At 46.7% G+C, this 19908-nt stretch overlaps 1 protein-coding gene across 1 annotated transcript in view; it reads left to right on the top strand.

Moving 5' to 3' along the window:
* The window catches only part of ghrhrb (growth hormone releasing hormone receptor b), a 31588-nt gene extending 11680 nt beyond the window's left edge, over positions 1 to 19908 (top strand). Inside the window, exons 3-12 of the mRNA XM_049010451.1 lie at positions 5859 to 5959; positions 7145 to 7242; positions 8880 to 9012; positions 11051 to 11204; positions 11330 to 11390; positions 12431 to 12500; positions 12619 to 12710; positions 14663 to 14792; positions 15143 to 15184; positions 18890 to 19908. Of these exons, the coding sequence (XP_048866408.1) occupies positions 8911 to 9012; positions 11051 to 11204; positions 11330 to 11390; positions 12431 to 12500; positions 12619 to 12710; positions 14663 to 14792; positions 15143 to 15184; positions 18890 to 19072 (834 nt within the window). The 5' untranslated portion in view covers positions 5859 to 5959; positions 7145 to 7242; positions 8880 to 8910 and the 3' untranslated portion in view covers positions 19073 to 19908. The remainder of the gene's footprint in view (positions 1 to 5858; positions 5960 to 7144; positions 7243 to 8879; positions 9013 to 11050; positions 11205 to 11329; positions 11391 to 12430; positions 12501 to 12618; positions 12711 to 14662; positions 14793 to 15142; positions 15185 to 18889) is intronic.

Genomic DNA, 19908 nt, shown 5'->3' on the forward strand with positions numbered 1-19908 from the left:
TTCCGTCGATAAACCGACGCTAATCACGAGTGCCGTGACCTCGCAACCGGACCGTGGTGGATTTAATGATGCATGAATGGGAACACGTGGGGATCAGCAAGAAGTGGCCCTGACTGGGGCCCTGGCATTAAGGGGCCAGTGACTGCGGTCAGGCTGGGCAGCGATTTCTGTCATTTCTGCCGTCACAGTGCCCCTTCTGCTCCCCCCCTCTATCAAAGACACTGGTAGCTCCCTCCTTCTGAAAAGGACAGTGGTGACTCCCTGCTTCTATCAAAGACAATGGTGATTCCCTCCCTCTATCAAAGACAATGGGGGCTCCCTCCCTCTAAAAGGGACAATGGTAGCTCCCTCCTTCTATCAAAAACACTGAGGGCTCCCTCCCACTATAAAGGACACTGGGGGTCCTTGCCACATATCCCTTTGTAAGCCTTGTTTTGAATGAGGATATTTTACGGACCATGGGCCAGAAGACTGGGGTCTGAAGGTCAGACTGTGGGCAAGTGGTGGGGGTTGGTCACTGTGGGTTTCACCCACTATGCTTGCGTTAGAGTAGACTCCTTCAGTATGGAGAGGAGAGTCACATCACATGGGGAAGGAACAGGGGACTCTGGGTATTTAACAAGTTGAGAGCAGAAGGAACACAGGCATTTTGGCTCTAACAAAGCGAGTAACAGGCCAGGAAAATACAAGTCAGAACATAAGGACTGAACATGTCTTTAGCTCTCCCTTCCTCTCTCTCCCTCTAACTTCTCTCTCTGTCTCTCTCTCTGTCTCTCTGTCTCTCTCGCTCCATCCTTTATCTCTCAGCATATATTGCAGTTTTTTCTCCACAAAAGCTAGCTTCATGTAGTCAGTAATTACTAACTGATTGTAGGTGCGTTATCTCAATTCCCTGTATTCAACATATAAATCAGGGCTCCTCAAATCTGGTCCTCGATTCCACAGTCCTCTCAGGTAGTCTGATTCTGATTGGCCAGCGCCTTCACACCTGGCTCACAGGTGAAGGTAGGACTTGCCCCCTGAGGACTTGATTTGATATAAATGCATATTAAATAAATAAATAAATAAATAAATACATTAATAATGTCGAGTTATCTTTTTTCCTAAAAAGACTCCAGACTGGAATTTGACTTGTACATTAAACCTCTTGGTCTTGTAACTAATATGTTGTGAGATGCTTAAAAGCTTCACGTATCTTGTCGTCTGGACTTCAGATTTAGTCTGGAATTCAGGTTCTGCGGTTCTTCTTGGAAGCGTGTGGGCCTGGCAAGGGCTTCGGCGAGACGTGTGCTGTTTTATCTTTGTGTAAATAATCAGTTTTTATGTTACCACAGTTAAGGCCAGTGCTGGGTGATATTTTTATTATGACATGGCCCAAATAATCAAACCGTAACTTTATTGCAATCTGCAGACAGACCTTTGGCTCGTGCTTTCTGGATTTATATACTGTGTTCTTCACAGCTTATTATTAATTCAAAGTTTTATTTGAATTTTTTTGGAGACCAGTTATCCAGTAAAGTTCGCCTACAAATCAAGCCTCTCTTTTTAGTCTCTGAGGCAATAATTTGAAGTTATTTTCTTTTTTTCAGTTCTGTGAGAATTTTTCAGTCCCTGCATCGGTTTTTTTCCCTTGCTGCAAACTGACATCACACAAAGAATCAGAATCAGAATCAGAATCAGAAGACTTTATTAATCCCAGAGGAAATTGCTCCCATTGCGACATAAAACACATAAACACGAAGACAAGAACAATACAGTATAAGTATAAAAATAGGAATGAACTGTAAAAAAACTAGGGTTCTGTTAAACTAATAAATAAAATAAAAATGAAGTAAAATAAATGAAATATAAACCGCACATAAACATAAAAACCACACTCACAGTCAGATCCTGACAGGAAGTGACTTAATATCCCTGCTTCCTGTATCACCCAGGATGTCAAACGGAATGGGTGGAGATCCACTGCTGGTCCCGTGCCGAGGTTGGGCAGGTGGTCAATGCATCCTGCTTCGAAGTGTCCCAGCTTTTCACCAACAACCAAGGTAACTACTCCCAGACTTCCGTGGAAGAATGTGTATTTATCTATACCCATAATGTAAAATGGAACAACACGCATCGCTACTTTACCATTCCATTTTATTTAAATTACTGCGTTTTTACATTGCTCTTGTAACAGGTGTGACCAGCGAACAGTGCCAGACTGGCAGAATGGAGCTTTTAGACCAGTAATGCACCATTAAACTGCATTCATAAATGTAATTAATTTCTCTTTACAAAAGAAAATCACTTATGTTCAACATTAAAAAAGATTTGGCTCTGAGATACATGTTCACTACTCCTGTTTACATTTTAACCCCCAGCTCTGCTTCCTTCCAAAAATTTTTTTCAGTAGAAAAAAAAACCTCTGAGGATGATTCTTTCTGTTCTGGGGATGCTTCTCGTGGTCTGGGGACGGACTCGTGTCTGGGGATGGTCTCTGCATTGGGGGTGGTCTTCTCAGCTCTAGGGATGGTCTCTTAGCTCTGTGGATGGTCTCTGCTTTGGGGGTGGTCATCTCAGCTCTAGGGATGGTCTCGTCTCTGTGGATGGTCTCTGCTTTGGGGGGTCATCTTCTCAGCTCTAGGGATGGTCTCGTTTCTGGGGATGGTCTTTGCTTTGGGGGTGGACTTCTCAGCTCTAGGGATGGTCTCGTCTTTGTGGATAGTCTCTGCTTTGGGGGTGGTCTTCTCAACTCTAGGGATAGTCTCCCAGCTCTGTGGATGGTCTCTGCTTTGGGGGTGGTCTTCTCAGCTCTAGGGACGGTCTCTCAGCTCCGTGAATGGTCTCTGGTTTGGGGGTGGTCTTCTCAGCACTAGGGATGATATCTCTGGTCTGTGGATGGTCTCTGGTTTAGGGGTGGTCTTCTCAGCTCTAGGGATGGTATCTCTGGTCTGTGGAGGGTCTCTGGTTTGGGGGTGGTCTTCTCAGCACTAGGGATGATATCTCTGGTCTGTGGATGGTTCGGTCCTCAGCGAGTGGCTTGGGAAACATTGGCCCTGGTTTATGAGTTATAAAGAGACGTTCCGGCCACATCCTGACCCAGGTACGAAGGGGGCCACTCAGACAGTACTAAACGATCACCAGAGGGAATTGTCTTTTATTCAGTTTTGGGTTGGGGGGTCCTGGTGAAGGTACAGTAGATCTTAGAAGCATCTTGAAGATCTGGGAAAAGGAGCAATGCATGAAATAAATAAAACAATTAAGAGCTCTGTAAGCAGCCTGGCTGCGCGATTCACTGTCCGCACGCATTGGCCATTCTCCGGGGCCCACGCCCGGCCAAGGGCATCACAGTCGACGGGGGAGGTGTTCCGTGGAACCAACAGGAACTATATTAATGCAGGGGGAGGGCAAGAGCAGTCCCACCGGCGAGCTATGAGTCGACCCGCCCACAGAGCACTCCTCCACGCAGAACCTTGTTTCCCAGAAGCCGCACACAGTCAACGTACAAACTCCCAGGGCTGCTTTAAATACCTGAACCCTTCCCCCCCCCCCGCCCCCATCGCCCACCCACACCAACGCAAACGCTGCCCTCTGTCGATTTGCTGATATTGCTCATCATCATGGCAACCGTTGCCCCATGCTGTAGAACACTGGCAATAATAATCCATCCTCTGGCGATAATATTTACAATCATCCTTCATGATCGCATTGAGTTTGCTGCCAAGGAGGCTTCAGATGGAGGGTCACGCACACACAGACCACATGCACACAGACACACACGCACACACAGACCACATGCACACAGACGCACACGCACACAGACCACATGCACACAGACCACATGCACACAGGCGCACATGCACACACAGACCACATGCACACAGACCACATGCACACAGACCACATGCACACAGACGCACACGCACACACAGACCACATGCACACAGACCACATGCACACAGACGCACACACACACACAGATTCTGTTAAAAACCATTTAGCGAGGCGTTTTTATTGTGTTTCCATTTAGCTAGCGCCACTCACTTCCTTCTGGAAAGTTCCAAAAGCCAGAGACCGACTGAAAGGTGGCACAGGTTTTACAGACTGTACACACCTTAGGCTTTGGGGGTGTAAAACCTCAGGGTCCATACTCGTAAGGAAAATGCTTTTAAGGGAGAAGTCGCTCAGTTCACATATGACCCTGGAACTTGCACAGATGTGTCTCATATCGCAGAGACGACCTGCGACGAAGAGCGAGCTGGCAGCTGGATCGAGAGGGCAGGCAGAGGGGCAGCTGGCGGATGACTGGAGGTTAGGGGGCTAAGAGGAAGGGTCCCCAGGGGGATTTCCGGGGGGATCGGTGAGCATATGGGGTGAGAAATGAGATGCTAAAAGCTAAACGGATGCTAAAAACCTGCTGATACGGGCCCAAATCCCAGTGATGGTTTCATACGGAATTTAGTAAAGCAAAAGTGCATATTATATCCTGCAAGCAGATCACTCTGTGAATGGAGGGTTGGCCATCAGTGAATGCCCTGATTGGACAGCGTTAATACATGCTAGCATGGCCGGTATGAATATGCAGTGATTCCTATTCACATGCAGAGGTCCCCAATTAATGATCAATAAAGCAAATCAAGCCATCTGACCAAGTCCGGCTTAGCATTTAAGAAAATTGTACACGTTTTTATGGAATTTCTGCATTTGTTGTTCTGTGTCATTGTAACACATCGTGATCTTACACTTAGAGTCCCCTACCACGGTGTTGCTGAAGGTAGCAGACACAATGCCAAACATTCTCTCGATCCCATTCAATGTGCACTGTGGTAAACATTAAAATGAAAGGGAGATCAGATCATCTGATGCGGGAACACAACGTTCTACTCTCTGACTCCATCTGAAATACTCCAGAATGTGACTGACATACTCCACAGCTACGAGACTGAACAGCCTTTCTGTAATTCATGTAATTTTGGCATGAGAAATACAAACCCCGATCAGCTGCCGTGAGGCAGGTGGCCCAGTGCTAACGGGTGCCGTCCCGAACAGCGGGAGTGACGGACAGCGTGGGGGTTTATTCAGAGACGCTGCTCTGAGAGATGTGGGGAGGCTGACAGAACCTTCTGGTAGCCCCCACACAATTAATCGTGTGCCAGTAAAACTGACAAGCATTTCAATTCTAATAATCTGGTGTCAGCTGATGGCGAGATGAGGGTCTGGTTTAGGGACAGCGACTAGCCCCCTCATCCCACGAGAACCTCATCGCACAGCTATTAAGACCCACATCTCCTGACTGTGGCGAACAGAGTGACCGTGATCAGCTTCAGACAAAACACCTCAACAAAAATATCCGACCGACGCCCACTCAGCCCCCCCCAATAAAACTCAGCCTCCGCGAGATGCCCGGAGTTAGACTGATGGTGGAGAGATGATCCCCTTCCACCTTCCAACGGCATTTACTATATGCGCGCATTGCTATGGGATTTTATTTGTGATATTTATGACACGTACAAGTGTCTGAGACAAGCTGGAAATTGCACAGGACCAAACAGACAAAGCAGGGTCACTTGTCCCTACAGCGTCATCAAAAGTTTCTCAGCTAAACTTTTAGAATCATCATTTTTATCTTTTGATTTTGACAGACACCAGATGCTCAGGCAGGTGTGGCCAGGTTTAGGCGTAAATCAGCCATTAATTAAAACACTTTCACTACTTTCGTTCTCAATGAGTGGAAGGCCTCCCCGTTATTGTCACATGGTCCTGAAATGCGCCCCCCCCCCCCCCCCCCAAAAAAAAAAGCATCATTGCCCATTCATCAGTGTCATCCTGATGAACTGCATGGTTACAACTTTCTAAGAAGGCTTCCTGTCCGTCACCAGGTTATGTGTACAGGAACTGCACCCAGCAGGGCTGGACGGAGCTGTACCCTTCCTATGAGGATGTGTGCGAATTCCGGGAGAAGGATGAGGCCGAGTCTGAGGTTGGTGACACCCTTCATCTTCATCATCATCATCATTATCATCATCATCATATCTATCTCTCTATCTATCTGCACTACATAGCTAAAAGCATTTGGGCACCCTTGCTAATTATCGGCATTGCCTAATTAACCCACACCCATTGCTGACACATGAGTATGATTAAGCACACAAGGACAAAGTCCCCTGCAAGAAACATTAGCAGCAGAATGTGTGGTTGTACAGAAGACATTTCAAGTTGGCACCATCGCAAGACGACATCCTGTCCTGGTTAAGTGCAAGTGACTGTGAAAGTCAAAAACGTCTGGGTGCTACTTGGTTCTACCTGGTCACTCAGCATCAATACCGAATCTGAATTACAGCAGATCCCACCAGCAGTGTTCTGACATCTAATGGGTGGACAAGCTTAAATAATAATCTTGGTTCTGGAATGAGATGTTGGGCAAATTTGTGCACACAAACTTTTGGCCATATAGTGTACCCAGGGGTGCAGAACAGTGGGAGAAAGTTAAGATAATTGCAGGGGCGCTGAGTGACAAGGGCTACAAACATTATTGGGTTGGTCTGGGTTTGAGGCCCATATATGACATGCTTTCATGAGGACCAAAATCTTCAGCGGCAAACAAAAGTGTAGCTATCTGTCTGTGAATAGATGGATATGTAGGTGGGCTCTATATATGTCTTCGTGATGGATACTGAATAACTCGTACCCATGGAAATGCAAACAGGCCAGGACACACACAGAGATGTCAGAGATTAAGAAAAACTGCCAGCCGGGTCCTTTAAGATGTCAACGCGGCCACCATGAATATGCAGCAGTTCCTCTTGTCATAGACGGCACGCCTGAGAGCTTCTGTACAGAGCTCTTCAGGATAGAAGCAAATACTCACTGTTTACCAAGTACACGCCCCCCGCAGACTCTTTTGTTTACTGCTCAGGGCCTTGATTAATCATTAGTTAATCAAATTAGTTTGCTGGCAAATGATTTTATCCAAAGCCTGCAGTTTTGTTATGGATTTTGCAGTGTCTGGTGGTATAACATGCTCAAGGCTACAAAATTACAGTCTGATCCTTTAGGAAATATTTATTTGTCCAATTAGCAAAGGGTAACTAATAGGCTGGTCTTTTCATCACACTTCTTGTGAATCGAACGAAAGCTCTTTTGTTTTGCTTTTTGTCTTCATCAGACGACATACTACTCAACGTTCAAGCAGGTCTACACCGCTGGCTACGCCACATCGCTGGTGTCCCTCATCACTGCCATCTTCATCTTCACCGCCTTCAGGTACTCCTCTGTTGGCCCAGATTATGTATGGCTTCATACACACAGACACACACACACAGACAGACACACACACAGACACACACACATACACACATACACACAGACACAGACACACAGACATACACACACAAACATACACAGACACACACACTCACACATACACACACAGACACACAGACAGACAGACACAAACACACACAGACACACACACTCACACATACACACACAAACACATTCACACACACACACACAGACATATTCACACACACACACAGACACACACACACAGACACACACACATACACACACAGACACACACAAACACACACAAACACACACACAGATACACACACACACACAAACACACACACAGACACACACAGAGATACACAGACACACACAGACAGACAGACACACACACACACACACACAGACACACATATACACACACACACACACACAAACACACACAGCTTTGGAAAAAATTAAGAGACCACTGCATATTTTTTTTTTATTTGATTTTTAAATGCTGGTTTAATCCCAGTTCTGCTGGCAGAAGGTTACACTGTACAACAGGCTGCTTCCAGGCTCTACGTTTCTAAGACAGCAGTACACAAGCACAAGGTGAAGCAGGAGACACTAGTAATGACTAAAAACCAGCCAGGCAGTGGGCAGAAGCAACTTTCTAATGCCAGAGATGACCATCGACTTATCCAGCAGTGCCTCATAAATCGGAGGATGACCTCAAGTGACCTTCAAAAGGAATGGGAAACATTAAGTGGTGTGAAGTGCACTGCTGGGACAGTTCATATCAGGCTCCTAGAAGGACTCCAGGACCCAGAAAGCAAGGAAGAAGCCCTTTATCAATAAGAAGCGTGGAAGAGCCAGGCTAAAATTTGCATAAAAATTTATTTTTTACAAAGGTGCATACCCATAAATTGGCAAATGATCGAAACTGCAAATTTTGCTGTGGTCTCTCATTTTTTTTCAGAGCTGTATAAATATATAAAGTTATATAAAGCAACTTTATGTAGGTCATCTGTACTGCTTCCCTGAAAGAATTCCAGAAAGACTCCGGAGTTGTCTTACAAAGGCCAGGAATATGTCCATGCAACTCCATATCTAGAGCCTGCTGTCAGGGAGTCTGCAGCCAATCCCAGGGCAGCAGGCAGGGAGCATGCTCAGTGGGATGCCCGTCCAGGTCCTTTAAAAAGGGCTTCCTGGCTCTGAGGACATCAGACTCCCAGGAGGCAGAATCTGGGAGATCTGCTGAGCTATTATCACATTTGCTGTGATATAGGGCTTATAAAATAGCCATGAAACAGTTCAGAAGGGCTGAAGGACAGTTTAAATCAGTCAAGTCCAGTCCATCTTTTGATGGAAACTTAAATGCAGTGGCGAAGGAGAGAGTTTGATATTGAGGGGGAAACAACTTAATTTTAATACAAAGGTCTGTACTTTGTGAGGGGGGGGGCTTAATAAATCTAAATTAAATATTGGGGGTACAAACTCACCTCCCAGTTCCTACATCCCTTCATCAGTAATCCTAAATAATCCTAAGGATATACAGTATGAGGACTGCGTGGACCCCAGTTTTAGAAAGATGGTACATTCCCTGACCCTGTCGCTGCCCACAGGAAGTTCCACTGCACCAGGAACTACATCCACATGAACCTGTTTGCCTCATTCATCCTGCGGGCAAGTGCCGTCTTCATCAAGGATAGCGTGCTCTTCGCCGACGAGACCCTCGACCACTGCTTCGTATCCACGGTGAGCCAAGTTGATTAGCAGCGTAAGTTGGGGGGGAGTCCTCCAGGCTTGGGTCATGTGACCCTCTGGGTGTGACTAATGGGTTCTATTACGTGAAGCGTATCGAGAATTCCAAAATTCTGGAAGCTCTAAGCTTAAATAGAAACACAAGCTTCATGAAACGCAAAAGAAGATGAGTGGGATGGAACCCACAACAAAATGCTACAATCTTTACAGCATCAAAGTTGTGACTCTGTAAATTTCCATATTTCATTACTGTGTAGCCCCCCCCCACCCCCACCCACCAGAGCCTCTGAGAACAGCCACAGCTGGAGCTATAAATATCCAACACAAACGTATGAAAATATGTAAACAGATCTTCCTCCTCCCTGTGCTGACCATGATTCGAGAGATTGTTGAATTTGTCATGGGCCTGTTTGTGTTTTCTAGGATTTATTTGAGCCTTCCTGGCACACAGCCTGGCATATTCCATCCGTGGTGCGAAAACCACAACTGCATTTAAATAAACCTTTATATTTATCCTGATTGCAGAGGGAGGAAGCTGCAGGGGTGATTCTAGCATTTTTTTAAGGGTAGGGGGCATCAGAGGGGTGATAATTCATACTGAGGGGACAGCCTCATCATTGTTCAATGATATATTTTGAATTGGTGAGTGACGGGGGAGGGACACTCCAGTGGCCAATCAGGTTTCAGCTGGGAGTGGTGCTGCTGTGGCTCCGCCCCCGTATATGCCCCTGGGAAGCTGGGAAGGAGCATGGTGCCATCTGAACAGAGCCAGTGGTGTCCTTAGATTACTGCTCACAGATGGCACTGTGTGACAAAGAGGCGTCAGCAGGGGGACCAAGGCGAACAGCCCCATCTGGCATGTGGGGCTATATTTTTAGAAAGTAAATGCAAACAGACAATGGATCGAAAGATTAAATAATGCCTGGAAAAATAAAGAATGTATTTAACAATGTTGAAAAGGAAACATGGCAGAAAGGTTGGATTAGTGGAGGGAGCAGGGAGCCCTGCCTGTGCCTGCAGACAGCCTTATTTGTCTCTGAAGGTCCACCTGTGGGGTTTAATGTGATAAGAAGGCTTAGTTTCCCATCATGCACTGAGTAATGTCTCCAATTCTTATTTACTATTGCACATCCACATCCAAGCAGACCTGGGTTGAGCTCATCCAGTGAAACGCTTTACATTTTTCCTGCAAAATCGCCTGTGAAGGTCAGCTGATCCCAGCTGGAGAATCAGGAGGACCTGAGGCTGTTACAGCAGAAGGAGGGCCATCGGGGAGGCAAACGTCGACCATGACAGGCCGCTGCACTGCTTACGCTGTGCCGTATCTGCTGCTGGGAGGATGCTCACGTCCAAAAGGGCTTTTAGCCAAAACTCAGATCAGCAGCACTGTCTTCCTACCTGACGTGTACATTCGACTGTCTACCAGCCCTTAAACACAGATCCATATTCTGCTCAAAATACTGAAAAACAAGTGACTAATGACGCTTTAAAATCATGAGACTCTAATATGACGTAGCATTTCCTAGTACATATATATCAAAACATATTATATTAAAACAACCATAAGGATGTGGTCGATGGAAATGGTGGTTTAACTTAACAAGGTCTTACCTGCAGGTTTTTTATAGTTGGTGGAGGCTGACAGGAGCCTGACTTTTGAAAAGCCGTGGTTGTGGGAAGTGGCCAGTTGATGCTCGAGATTTTTTTATTGAGATAAATAAGATTCAGCTTGCTTTAATGTACCTCCCTTCCAAACATGGCTTCTCCAAAGCTCCTGACAGGAATTACAGATAGACTAGAAGCAGACAGGTGTAACAACTGTTCCACATGTGGGAAAAATACCCCCCATGACCCAACCAAGATAAGCAGTTAGAAGATGGATGGATGAAGTCATCAAATGATGGAGGAGAGGAGCTTAAGTCATGAGAGTCATTGGGGCTTCCTGACTGCTCAATACCCCTGGACTTGCTAATCATAACCAGGAGAAGTTGTCCAAGTGGTATTCAAACATAGCTTCCTCCCTCCCCAACAGACCGCCTGCAAGTCTGCCGTGGCCTTCTTCCAGTTCAGCATCCTGGCCAATTACTTCTGGCTGCTGGTGGAAGGGATGTACCTGCAAACCCTGCTGGCGCTCACCTTCGTGTCACAGAGGAAGTACTTCTGGTGGTACATCCTGATTGGCTGGGGTAGGTGACATCTTACTCTATGGTCTTCGCATTTACTGTCAAGTTACCTTCGTACAGGTAGCGCAATGTTGGTGCTGTTCTAGTGCTCCAAAAATCAATGACACCAGAGATGGATTTTCCTTCAGGTCTTCCAACGATGGTTCTGACCATCTGGGTGCTGACAAGGAACTTCTATGATAACAGAGGGTAAGAAATGGCAGATTTCTATGGACCAGTGATTCCCAAACCTTTTATAGTCATGTACCCCCATAGATATTAAAACCCACTGCTGCAGACCCCCTCTAGCTCTAATCATACATAAACACACACATTTACAGACTATATACACAGCACATAATGAGACATTTAGTTTGGTGCAGTCAATCCCACATATAAATTTTAATGCGTACATTAGCATATTCAGTGAATTCTTCACTCCCAATACATGTGAACCACACTGGAATATCGTTCTCGTCTAATCTGCACGCCTTTCATGGTACCTACTTGTCCGCTTGATGCATTGCTGTTGAGTGAGATTGCCTTGGGTTGTTGATGGTTTTGTGTCGGTTTGGCTTTCCTGTCCGTGTTGTCTTGGCTAGCCACAGAATGTGTACTGCAGTAATTAACCGCTTCTATTGCAAACTGGAATGTATGCATGAGTAATGAGAAAGTGAGACTTTGTGGCTTTCTTTCATTTTTATATATATATATATATAAAAATTGGCATACCCCTAAGCATGACTTTACATACCCCTGGTAGTGAAGCACTGCTTCAGACATCTCGTGCAGACATCTGCCCACTAGCATCTCGTAAGTAGGGTGAAGGGCACAGAGTCTAAAAATGCCCCTGCTTCACTGTGTCTCCACAGCTGGAAGAGCTCAGAACAGAAACTTATTAACTATTTATTTGGCAGAAGGGCAAGAGTGTGTTTGCAGAATATGCACAATTGAAAAGATCGTTTCCTGTTTGCATGTTATTATACCATATTTATAGCAGTGCTTAAACAACTCGCGGACTTACAGTGTTTGCTCTAGGACGACTGCGGTGTAGCAGCAATTCGTTCAAAAGCAGTCAGTGTGGTTGTGAGACAGAAGGCAAGCCAGTGTTATTCCTTAGTAAGCTTAAATCCCATTGGACTGAGGATGCCTTTGATAAAACTGCATGAGTTTCAATTGCCTTTCAGTTAATTTGCACACAAACCGGGTGCATTAATTCCTGCTTATTAATGAATTTATTTGCATGATAGATGCTGGGATGATAATGACTATGCAGCTTTCTGGTGGATCATCAAGGGTCCGATAACAGTGTCGTTACTGGTGAGTGCGGCATTTCCAGTTCAAGGTTGTGGTGACTGGGCCACGGATGCTTTGCTACGCAGCCTTGTCCAGCGGGCGGTCAGCTCGGTAACCAAACCAGAAGATGTCCCCTGTGCAGGTCAACTTCATCATCTTCATCAACGTGATTCGCATCCTGGTGCAGAAGCTCAAGTCGCCCAGCGTGGGAGGGAATGACACAAGCCATTTTACGTGAGTCCACCCGGGATGGACGACACATTTGGCCCCAGTGTGGGCTGATCACACAGGGAAATGCACTAACCTTTCAGTTAGGCTCATCACCCACTGGTAGCCCTGTGGGCAGATTTTGGGTATTGGGACGGTATCAGGAACTTCTCAGTCCTTCTGGAATGGACAGAAACACCCGTGGAGCGGCCCATAATTCAATGGCAACTTGACCAGCAAATATCAGACTGAGGATGCAGATGCTGGTGTACCGCTGTCCTTTAATGACAGAAAGGGCTGGTTTTGGTTGGTCTGATACCTGGATTGGACTGCAAACCATGCTGCATCTCCCACATCCGGTTGGATTAATTGTTTGCCCAACCAAATCCATTTAGCTCCTTGCCATCTTCAGCAATGTGCTTATTCATTTTACAGGGTGAGCTGAGCTCTTGGGCAAATTCATTATTTCTCCCATTTTAATTAATTCTTTTTATTATTTAGGGTAGTTTATGGAACATGTAAACCAAACAGGCAGCATAAGTCATACGTCACATGAGCAGGCAGGCGATTAAAGTCCCACTCAGATGCATCTCCTCCCAGAACATGGCAGAAGGTGCTTCTGGAGTCACATGAGACCTCAAGCTAGGAAGTGAGGAGAAGCAGATGACAACTATTTAATAGAAGCAACCAAACAAAACAGCTTTGACAATATACATCCGGCATCCATCCCTCCATCCGTCCATCCATCCATTCCTCCATCCATCCATCCATCCATCCCTCCATCCGTCCATCCATCCATCCATCCCTCCATCCGTCCATCCATCCATCCATCCATCCGTCCGTCCGTCCATCCATCCATCCATCCATCCATCCATCCCTCCATCCATCCATCCATCCATCCATCCGTCCACCCATCCCTCCATCCGTCCGTCCATCCATCCATCCATCCATCCATCCATCCATCCATCTTACTGCTTGTCAGGGTCAGGGATATGGCAGGGGGCCCTGAAGCCCAGGCAGCAAAGAGCAAAAGGCAGAGGCCCAGCCTGGACGGGACACCAATTCTACCATTTATATATAAATTTATTTATGAAATAAGAAATAAAAGCTATACCAACTAAATCTATAACGTTGTACTGAGACACTGCGAGGGGCACACAGATCACTGGCCAGCGTGTCCGAAATCACTCCCCATCTCTCCCTAGCGGCCCAGCCAGTGTCAAATTATGGGAATTTATGTTTCCAATATCCGGGCCACTCCTCCAGTCCTCTCATCGAATGAATGAAACAGATTCAGCTTAAGGATAAATTTATTCAGACTGCCCTGTTGTAAAGTGGGGTCACCTATTCCCAAATAATCCCTCCTCATTATCCATCCATCCATCCATCCATTTTCCAAACCGCTTATCCCACTGGGTCGCGGGGGGTCTGGAGCCTATCCCGGAAGCAATAGGCACAAGGCAGGGAACAACCCAGGATGGGGGGCCAGCCCATTGCAGGGCACACTCACACAAGTCACTCACACATGCACTCCTATGGACAATTTAGCAAGTCCAATTAGCCTCAGCATGTTTTTGGACTGTGGGGGGAAACCGGAGTACCCAGAGGAAACCCCACGACGACATGGGGAGAACATGCAAACTCCACACACATGTGACCCAGGAGGAAACTCGAACCCGGGTCCCAGAGGTGTGAGGCAACAGTGCTAACCACTGCACCACCATGCCGCCCCTCATCATCATCATTATTATTATTATTATTATTATTATTATTATTATTATTATTATTATTATTATTATTATTATTATTATTATTATTATTATTATATCAAATCTCACATGAAAGAGAAGCCTTCACTTGCACTAACTCTCAAGCTACGTTTAATGAAATGTTTTGGTTAATCCAGCCCAATTAGAAGGCATCAGCGTCTCCTAGGTGACACAGTGGCAGTGTGACCACGACTCATTCTCTGTTGTCAGGAGGCTGGCGAAGTCGACGCTGTTCCTCATCCCACTGTTCGGCACACACTACACGGTGTTCGCCTTCCTGCCCGAGAACACTGGGGAGGCGGCCAGGCTCTACATCGAGCTGGGGCTCGGCTCCTTTCAGGTAGGTGGCGACGTTGGGATGGGAGGACCACAATCCAACCCTCTAACAAGAGCTGGAAGGAATGTGGGCATCCATCTGCCAATTAAAATTCATAAGATCATGAGTGAATAGGGAACATCATCCCCCATCCTGAATAATCTACAGGGGCCACTACCACCAGCTGAAAGCTATTTGTCAACTCCTGTGTCACTCACAGACTCATCCCCTGTATGAATGCTGGCCCCTCTTATACTCCCACACCTTAGAAAGTCTTAGATTTGCCCCGATAATCATGCAGTGTCTTCAACGCAGATGTCACATGTCTCATGTGGGCATGCTGGATGATGCCAGTGTGTCTCTCTGCCTTTCAGGGTTTCGTTGTGGCCCTGCTCTACTGCTTCCTGAACGGAGAGGTGAGTAGATCAACAGGCTCTCTCTCTTACCTGCACACACAACATGAGGATGTCGGGCAACCCAGGGAGTCGCCGAGAGGTAGCCCGGAAAGTCCTGGAAGGGGACACCTGACAGGACAGCAGCACAAGCTGCAGGGAAGGCAGGGGAGTGATAAGATCTGATAACATCCTAAAGGCTTTTCTGAGAATGTTTGGACCCCATTTACAAGTCTGAGACATACGGAGGCTGGCTTGTATGCCATCCCCACCTTTTATGCTAGCTGCATCCGGCCCTGCAAGCGATCCTTCAGCTTGCTGGGAAACAATTTTTCGGGGGTTGGTGGCAGGATTGGCACTCCAGCCACTGTGAAACACTTCAGAGCAGCTCCGTCTAAACAGGTACGACATCCTTCTGCTCCCCGTGGAAGCAGCTCTGCTGCAGCTGGCCACAGGAAGGCCGCATGGAACTTGAAAGGGATGGGAGAAAGCCTTTGGGAGCCCCGGAAGAGTCGAAACTGTCGGAGAGCTAATAGGGTCAGGCCTGTTGGAGACTCAGGCTAAGGCACTCCTTGGGTGTCTTGTCTGTTGTCTCAGTGTATGTTCCAACCACGATGAGTGATGTCTCGCCGAAGGAGACATTTTACTTACAACTTTGCTCTGTGGTTGATGGGTGCCCCGGAGGTGACACTCCTCTGGTCATGGGTGACTTCAATGCGACCACAGGCACTGACAGGGCTGGCTAGAGGATTGTGTCGGTCCCCATGGGTCTGGAGAACAGGGTGAGAGTGGCTCTATGTTCCTCGACTTTGTGAAAGGTCAGGTGCTGCGGATCGCCGGATCCGGGTTCCAACGCTCTGAGCGGTATAATTGGACTAGGCACTCAAATACTGGTGGTGCGGCGATAGAGATCAATCACATCCTTGTGGGCAAATGTTGGAGGCTCCTGCAGGGTCTACAGAAGTGCCCAGTTTATGAATTCTTACAATAGACTTGTTGTTGCTACTCTGAAAATTCAGCTTAGATCCAGTAGGCTACCACCTACTAGGAGAATGAGGCTGGACTTGGCCAAACTCCAAGATCAAGCTGTTCCTGATGAGTTTGAATGCAGTTTGTGAAGAACTTACAGACTTGGGTGTGACTGCTGACTCTAATGTGATGTGGGAGACTTTCCATGATGAGACCCTGAAGGTAGCTGAGGGCTGTGTTGGTGTTGCCAGTGTTCCCAGAAGGAGGTGTTTCATCTCACAGGGCACCCTGGATATTATCGAGATCAGTCGCAATGCATGACTTGGTGGCAATTCCAGTCTGTACCGGGAACTGATTATGGTGGCTGTGAGAGCTCTGAGGGTAGACAAGGAGTTTTTAGACGAATCTGTGAGCAGGTAACACACCATCTGTGGTTTAGTGACCCACGTCCTGCTTACAGAAGAATCGAAGCATTACGTACGTTTGAATCTGTCCCTCGGAGACTTGCAGTCAGGGTGGATGATAAAACGGTCCTTATGGATGACACTGCAGTTGTGACCCGCTGGGTTGGCTACTTTGAGCAGTTGTTTAAAGCTGACCATCCAGCTAGGACGTTGGACATTTCTGGGTCCCTTGTTGTCAAGGCTGATCAGCAGTAAACCACCCAATCTCACTGAGATTACACGGGTGGTGAATCAGCAGGGGGTAGGGAAGGCCGCAGGGATCTGTGGTATCCGGGCTGAACTTCTCCAGGCTTGTGGTAAGACTGTCCTCCTGGCAATGCAGGCAATCATTGCTTCCATTTGGGAGTCAGGCATCATCCTAACTGGCTAGAAAATGTGACCTGTGGTCCCTATCTTGAAAGGGAAGGGTGAACGCCTGGCTTGGGGCAATTTTAGGGGAATAACCCTCTTTTCACTGCTGGATAAAGTCCTTGATTGGGTCATCCTTAATAGGATCTGTAGTCACTTGCTTGCCTATCAGTGGTGGGAGCAGATTGGTTTTTCGCCTACAAAGTCTATCATCGACCGCATCCTAATACTTAGGGTTCTCATTGAGCACAAGCATGAATATTGGCAGAAGTTCTTTGCAGCCTTTGTTGATTTTTGTAAAGCATTTGACTCAGTTGATCGACTTACCCTGTGGGACATCCTGAGACTTCGTGGGACTCTCCCAAAGCTTCTGGATATCATGGCTGGCCTATACATTGCTACAGTGAGTGCTGTGTATAGTGGAGGGAGAACCTCTGCGTTCTTCCCAGTTGAATTTGCCAGGGGTGTGTTCTTGCTCCTACTCTGTTCAATGCTTACATGGACTAGATGTTGGACAGGGTTGTGGAGTCCAGTGGTTGTGGGGCATTTGTTGGTGAAGAAAGTTTTACTGATCTTGAGTTTGCTGACAATGCTGTGATCTTCGTGGAGTCAATGGAGGCTTTGATCGGGGGTCTTGAGAAACGAGGAGTCTGAGTGTCTGGGATTGCGGGTGTCCTGGATAAAGTGCAAGATTAAGGCATTTAATTACTTCTTAGGCACAGCCATCAGTAGTGTGTCTGTCTGTGGGGAAGGTGTCAACCTCATCAAGAGATTCACTTATCTCTTCCTACTTTTCCTATGAAGTCAGCAGATGGATTGGGAGAGCATGGAGGGTCATGAGGTTGCTGAAAAGGGAGGGGTGTGGCGCTCCTGATATCTTTGCAAGAGGACAAAGGTCCAAGCCTTTAGAGTCTTGGTGTTCCCTGTCTTGCTGTATGGCTGTGAGACATGAACACTATTCAGTGAGCTGAGATGAAGACTGGATTCCTTAAGTACTGGGTCTCTTTGGAGAATCCTTGGGTACTGCTGGTTTGACTTTCTATTGAATGAGCGATTGCTAGAGGAGTTCAGAATGAGGCATATTACCTGCATTGTGAGGGTGCGTCAGTTATGGCACTACGGCCATGTGGATCCCTGAGGGTGGCCTAGCTCGCAGGATCCTCATTTCTGAAGACCTGAGGGGTTGAACCAGGCCAAGGTCACACCCATGCATCACTTGGCTGTGGCAGATGGATTTCCGGAGGGTGGGACCGTGTGTCTGCCTGGGGGGTCACTAGTTGGGATCCCATGGAGTTTCGCCATGCGGTGGCTGCGGCAATGTGCTGTATTAGCACATGCTCCCCAACCTGGCCTGGCCTGACCTCATGTGCATGGTTTGTGGTGCCCGATCCCACTCCTTACTCCAGCCCTAACCCCTAACCTTATACCTAAAATAAAAATAACGTGCACAGATGAAAAAGTGGATTTTTCAGCCAAAAAATACCATCACTCATGTAGTCAAAGGCGGACAGTCTTTCACATTTCTGAGCGAAACTTTATGAGAACAATGTGTAAACACTGCAAGATCTTTGCATGAATACTATAAGGATGTTGCTTGAACATTGCATGGATGTTTGTGTGAACCTGGTCCAAAAAGCAAAAATCCAGATGAAGACCAGCTGAGTACTTTGTGACTGTAACTCTTTCTGCATGCTCTACTGGTTAGTTGAAACAAAGTCTTTTGTTGTGAGAACACCGAATGAACACTGAGTGGACTTTGTGAGAATATTGTGTAAACATTGTTGCATGGATGTTTGAGAACAGCATGTAAACATTGCAAGAACATTACTTTACATGTTGTATGAATGTAGCAGGAACATTGCATGCACATAGTGAGAACATCACGCGTGAAGAATATTGCGTGAACATTGTGTGAACATTAAGGGAATGTTTCTCCCGATGGCTGCAGGTGCAGGCCGAGCTAAAGAAGCGACTGTGCAAGTGGCAGAGCCAGGGCTACCTGAGCTTTGCCAAGAGACGGCGGACGCTATTCGCTGAAAGCAGCACTGTCACGCAGATCTCCGTGCTGGAGAAGGCAAGTCCCAAGGAGCTGCTGTCCTTCGAGGTCCAGAACAGCGTCTCATCTATCTGAGAGCCTGATCCAGACCCCTCTGCCCCCTGGGGACCCAGTACAGGGGCAAGTACTGACAGAGGCACCTTCACTAAATGCGTGCTGTTTGTTAGCATGAGTGTGAGTTTGCAGTCAGTATCCAAAGATGACAATCCCTTTGTAGGAGCGGAGCCACAAGGGCACTGGTCCCAGCTGAAAACTGATTGGCTGCCTGAGTATCCCCTCCCCAGTTACTCACCAATTCAAAACATATCATTGGCTAATGAAAAAGTTGGCCCACCTGTTTGAATTATAGCACCTCATACCCCCCACAAATCCTAGAATTGCCCCTGCCCCTTTGTTCTTGTGAGCTTCCATTGTAGTTTCACACGAGTCAGTATAATTAACAAATCACAGGTAATGCGATGATGTAAAAAGGCATCGTGTTGTGCTGATTTCTGAGGAGGCAGCCTGGTTATACGATCCCAAAAGTAAGACATGTGAGGAGTGAAGTTGGAAGTGTACATTACGATCCACAGAGGCAAGATTAATGTGAGTCATATGTGCCAATCAAGGAAAAAACCACAAGCTTCCAATGGTCATTGCCATTAAACTCATAGAGTTTGAGGTGGGGTCAGTAGAGAATGTAAATGAGTTTGGTAACGAGATCTGTGTCATGAGATCAGGTGTAACCAGAAATGTCTTTGTTAACGTCATTGCTGAGGTCATTGGTGATGTCACTGCTGGTGTTACCTAACCATTAACACAAACCCAGATGCATCCCAGATGTATATGTCTACATCCATGGACATATTGATGCTGAATGGGAGCTTTGGTTATAATATGGGAAAATAGGAGAAAAAACGAAGAAAAAATAT

The sequence above is a fragment of the Brienomyrus brachyistius genome, chromosome 4 (assembly GCF_023856365.1).
Source record: "Brienomyrus brachyistius isolate T26 chromosome 4, BBRACH_0.4, whole genome shotgun sequence".
Classification (NCBI taxonomy): Eukaryota; Metazoa; Chordata; class Actinopteri; order Osteoglossiformes; family Mormyridae; genus Brienomyrus; species Brienomyrus brachyistius.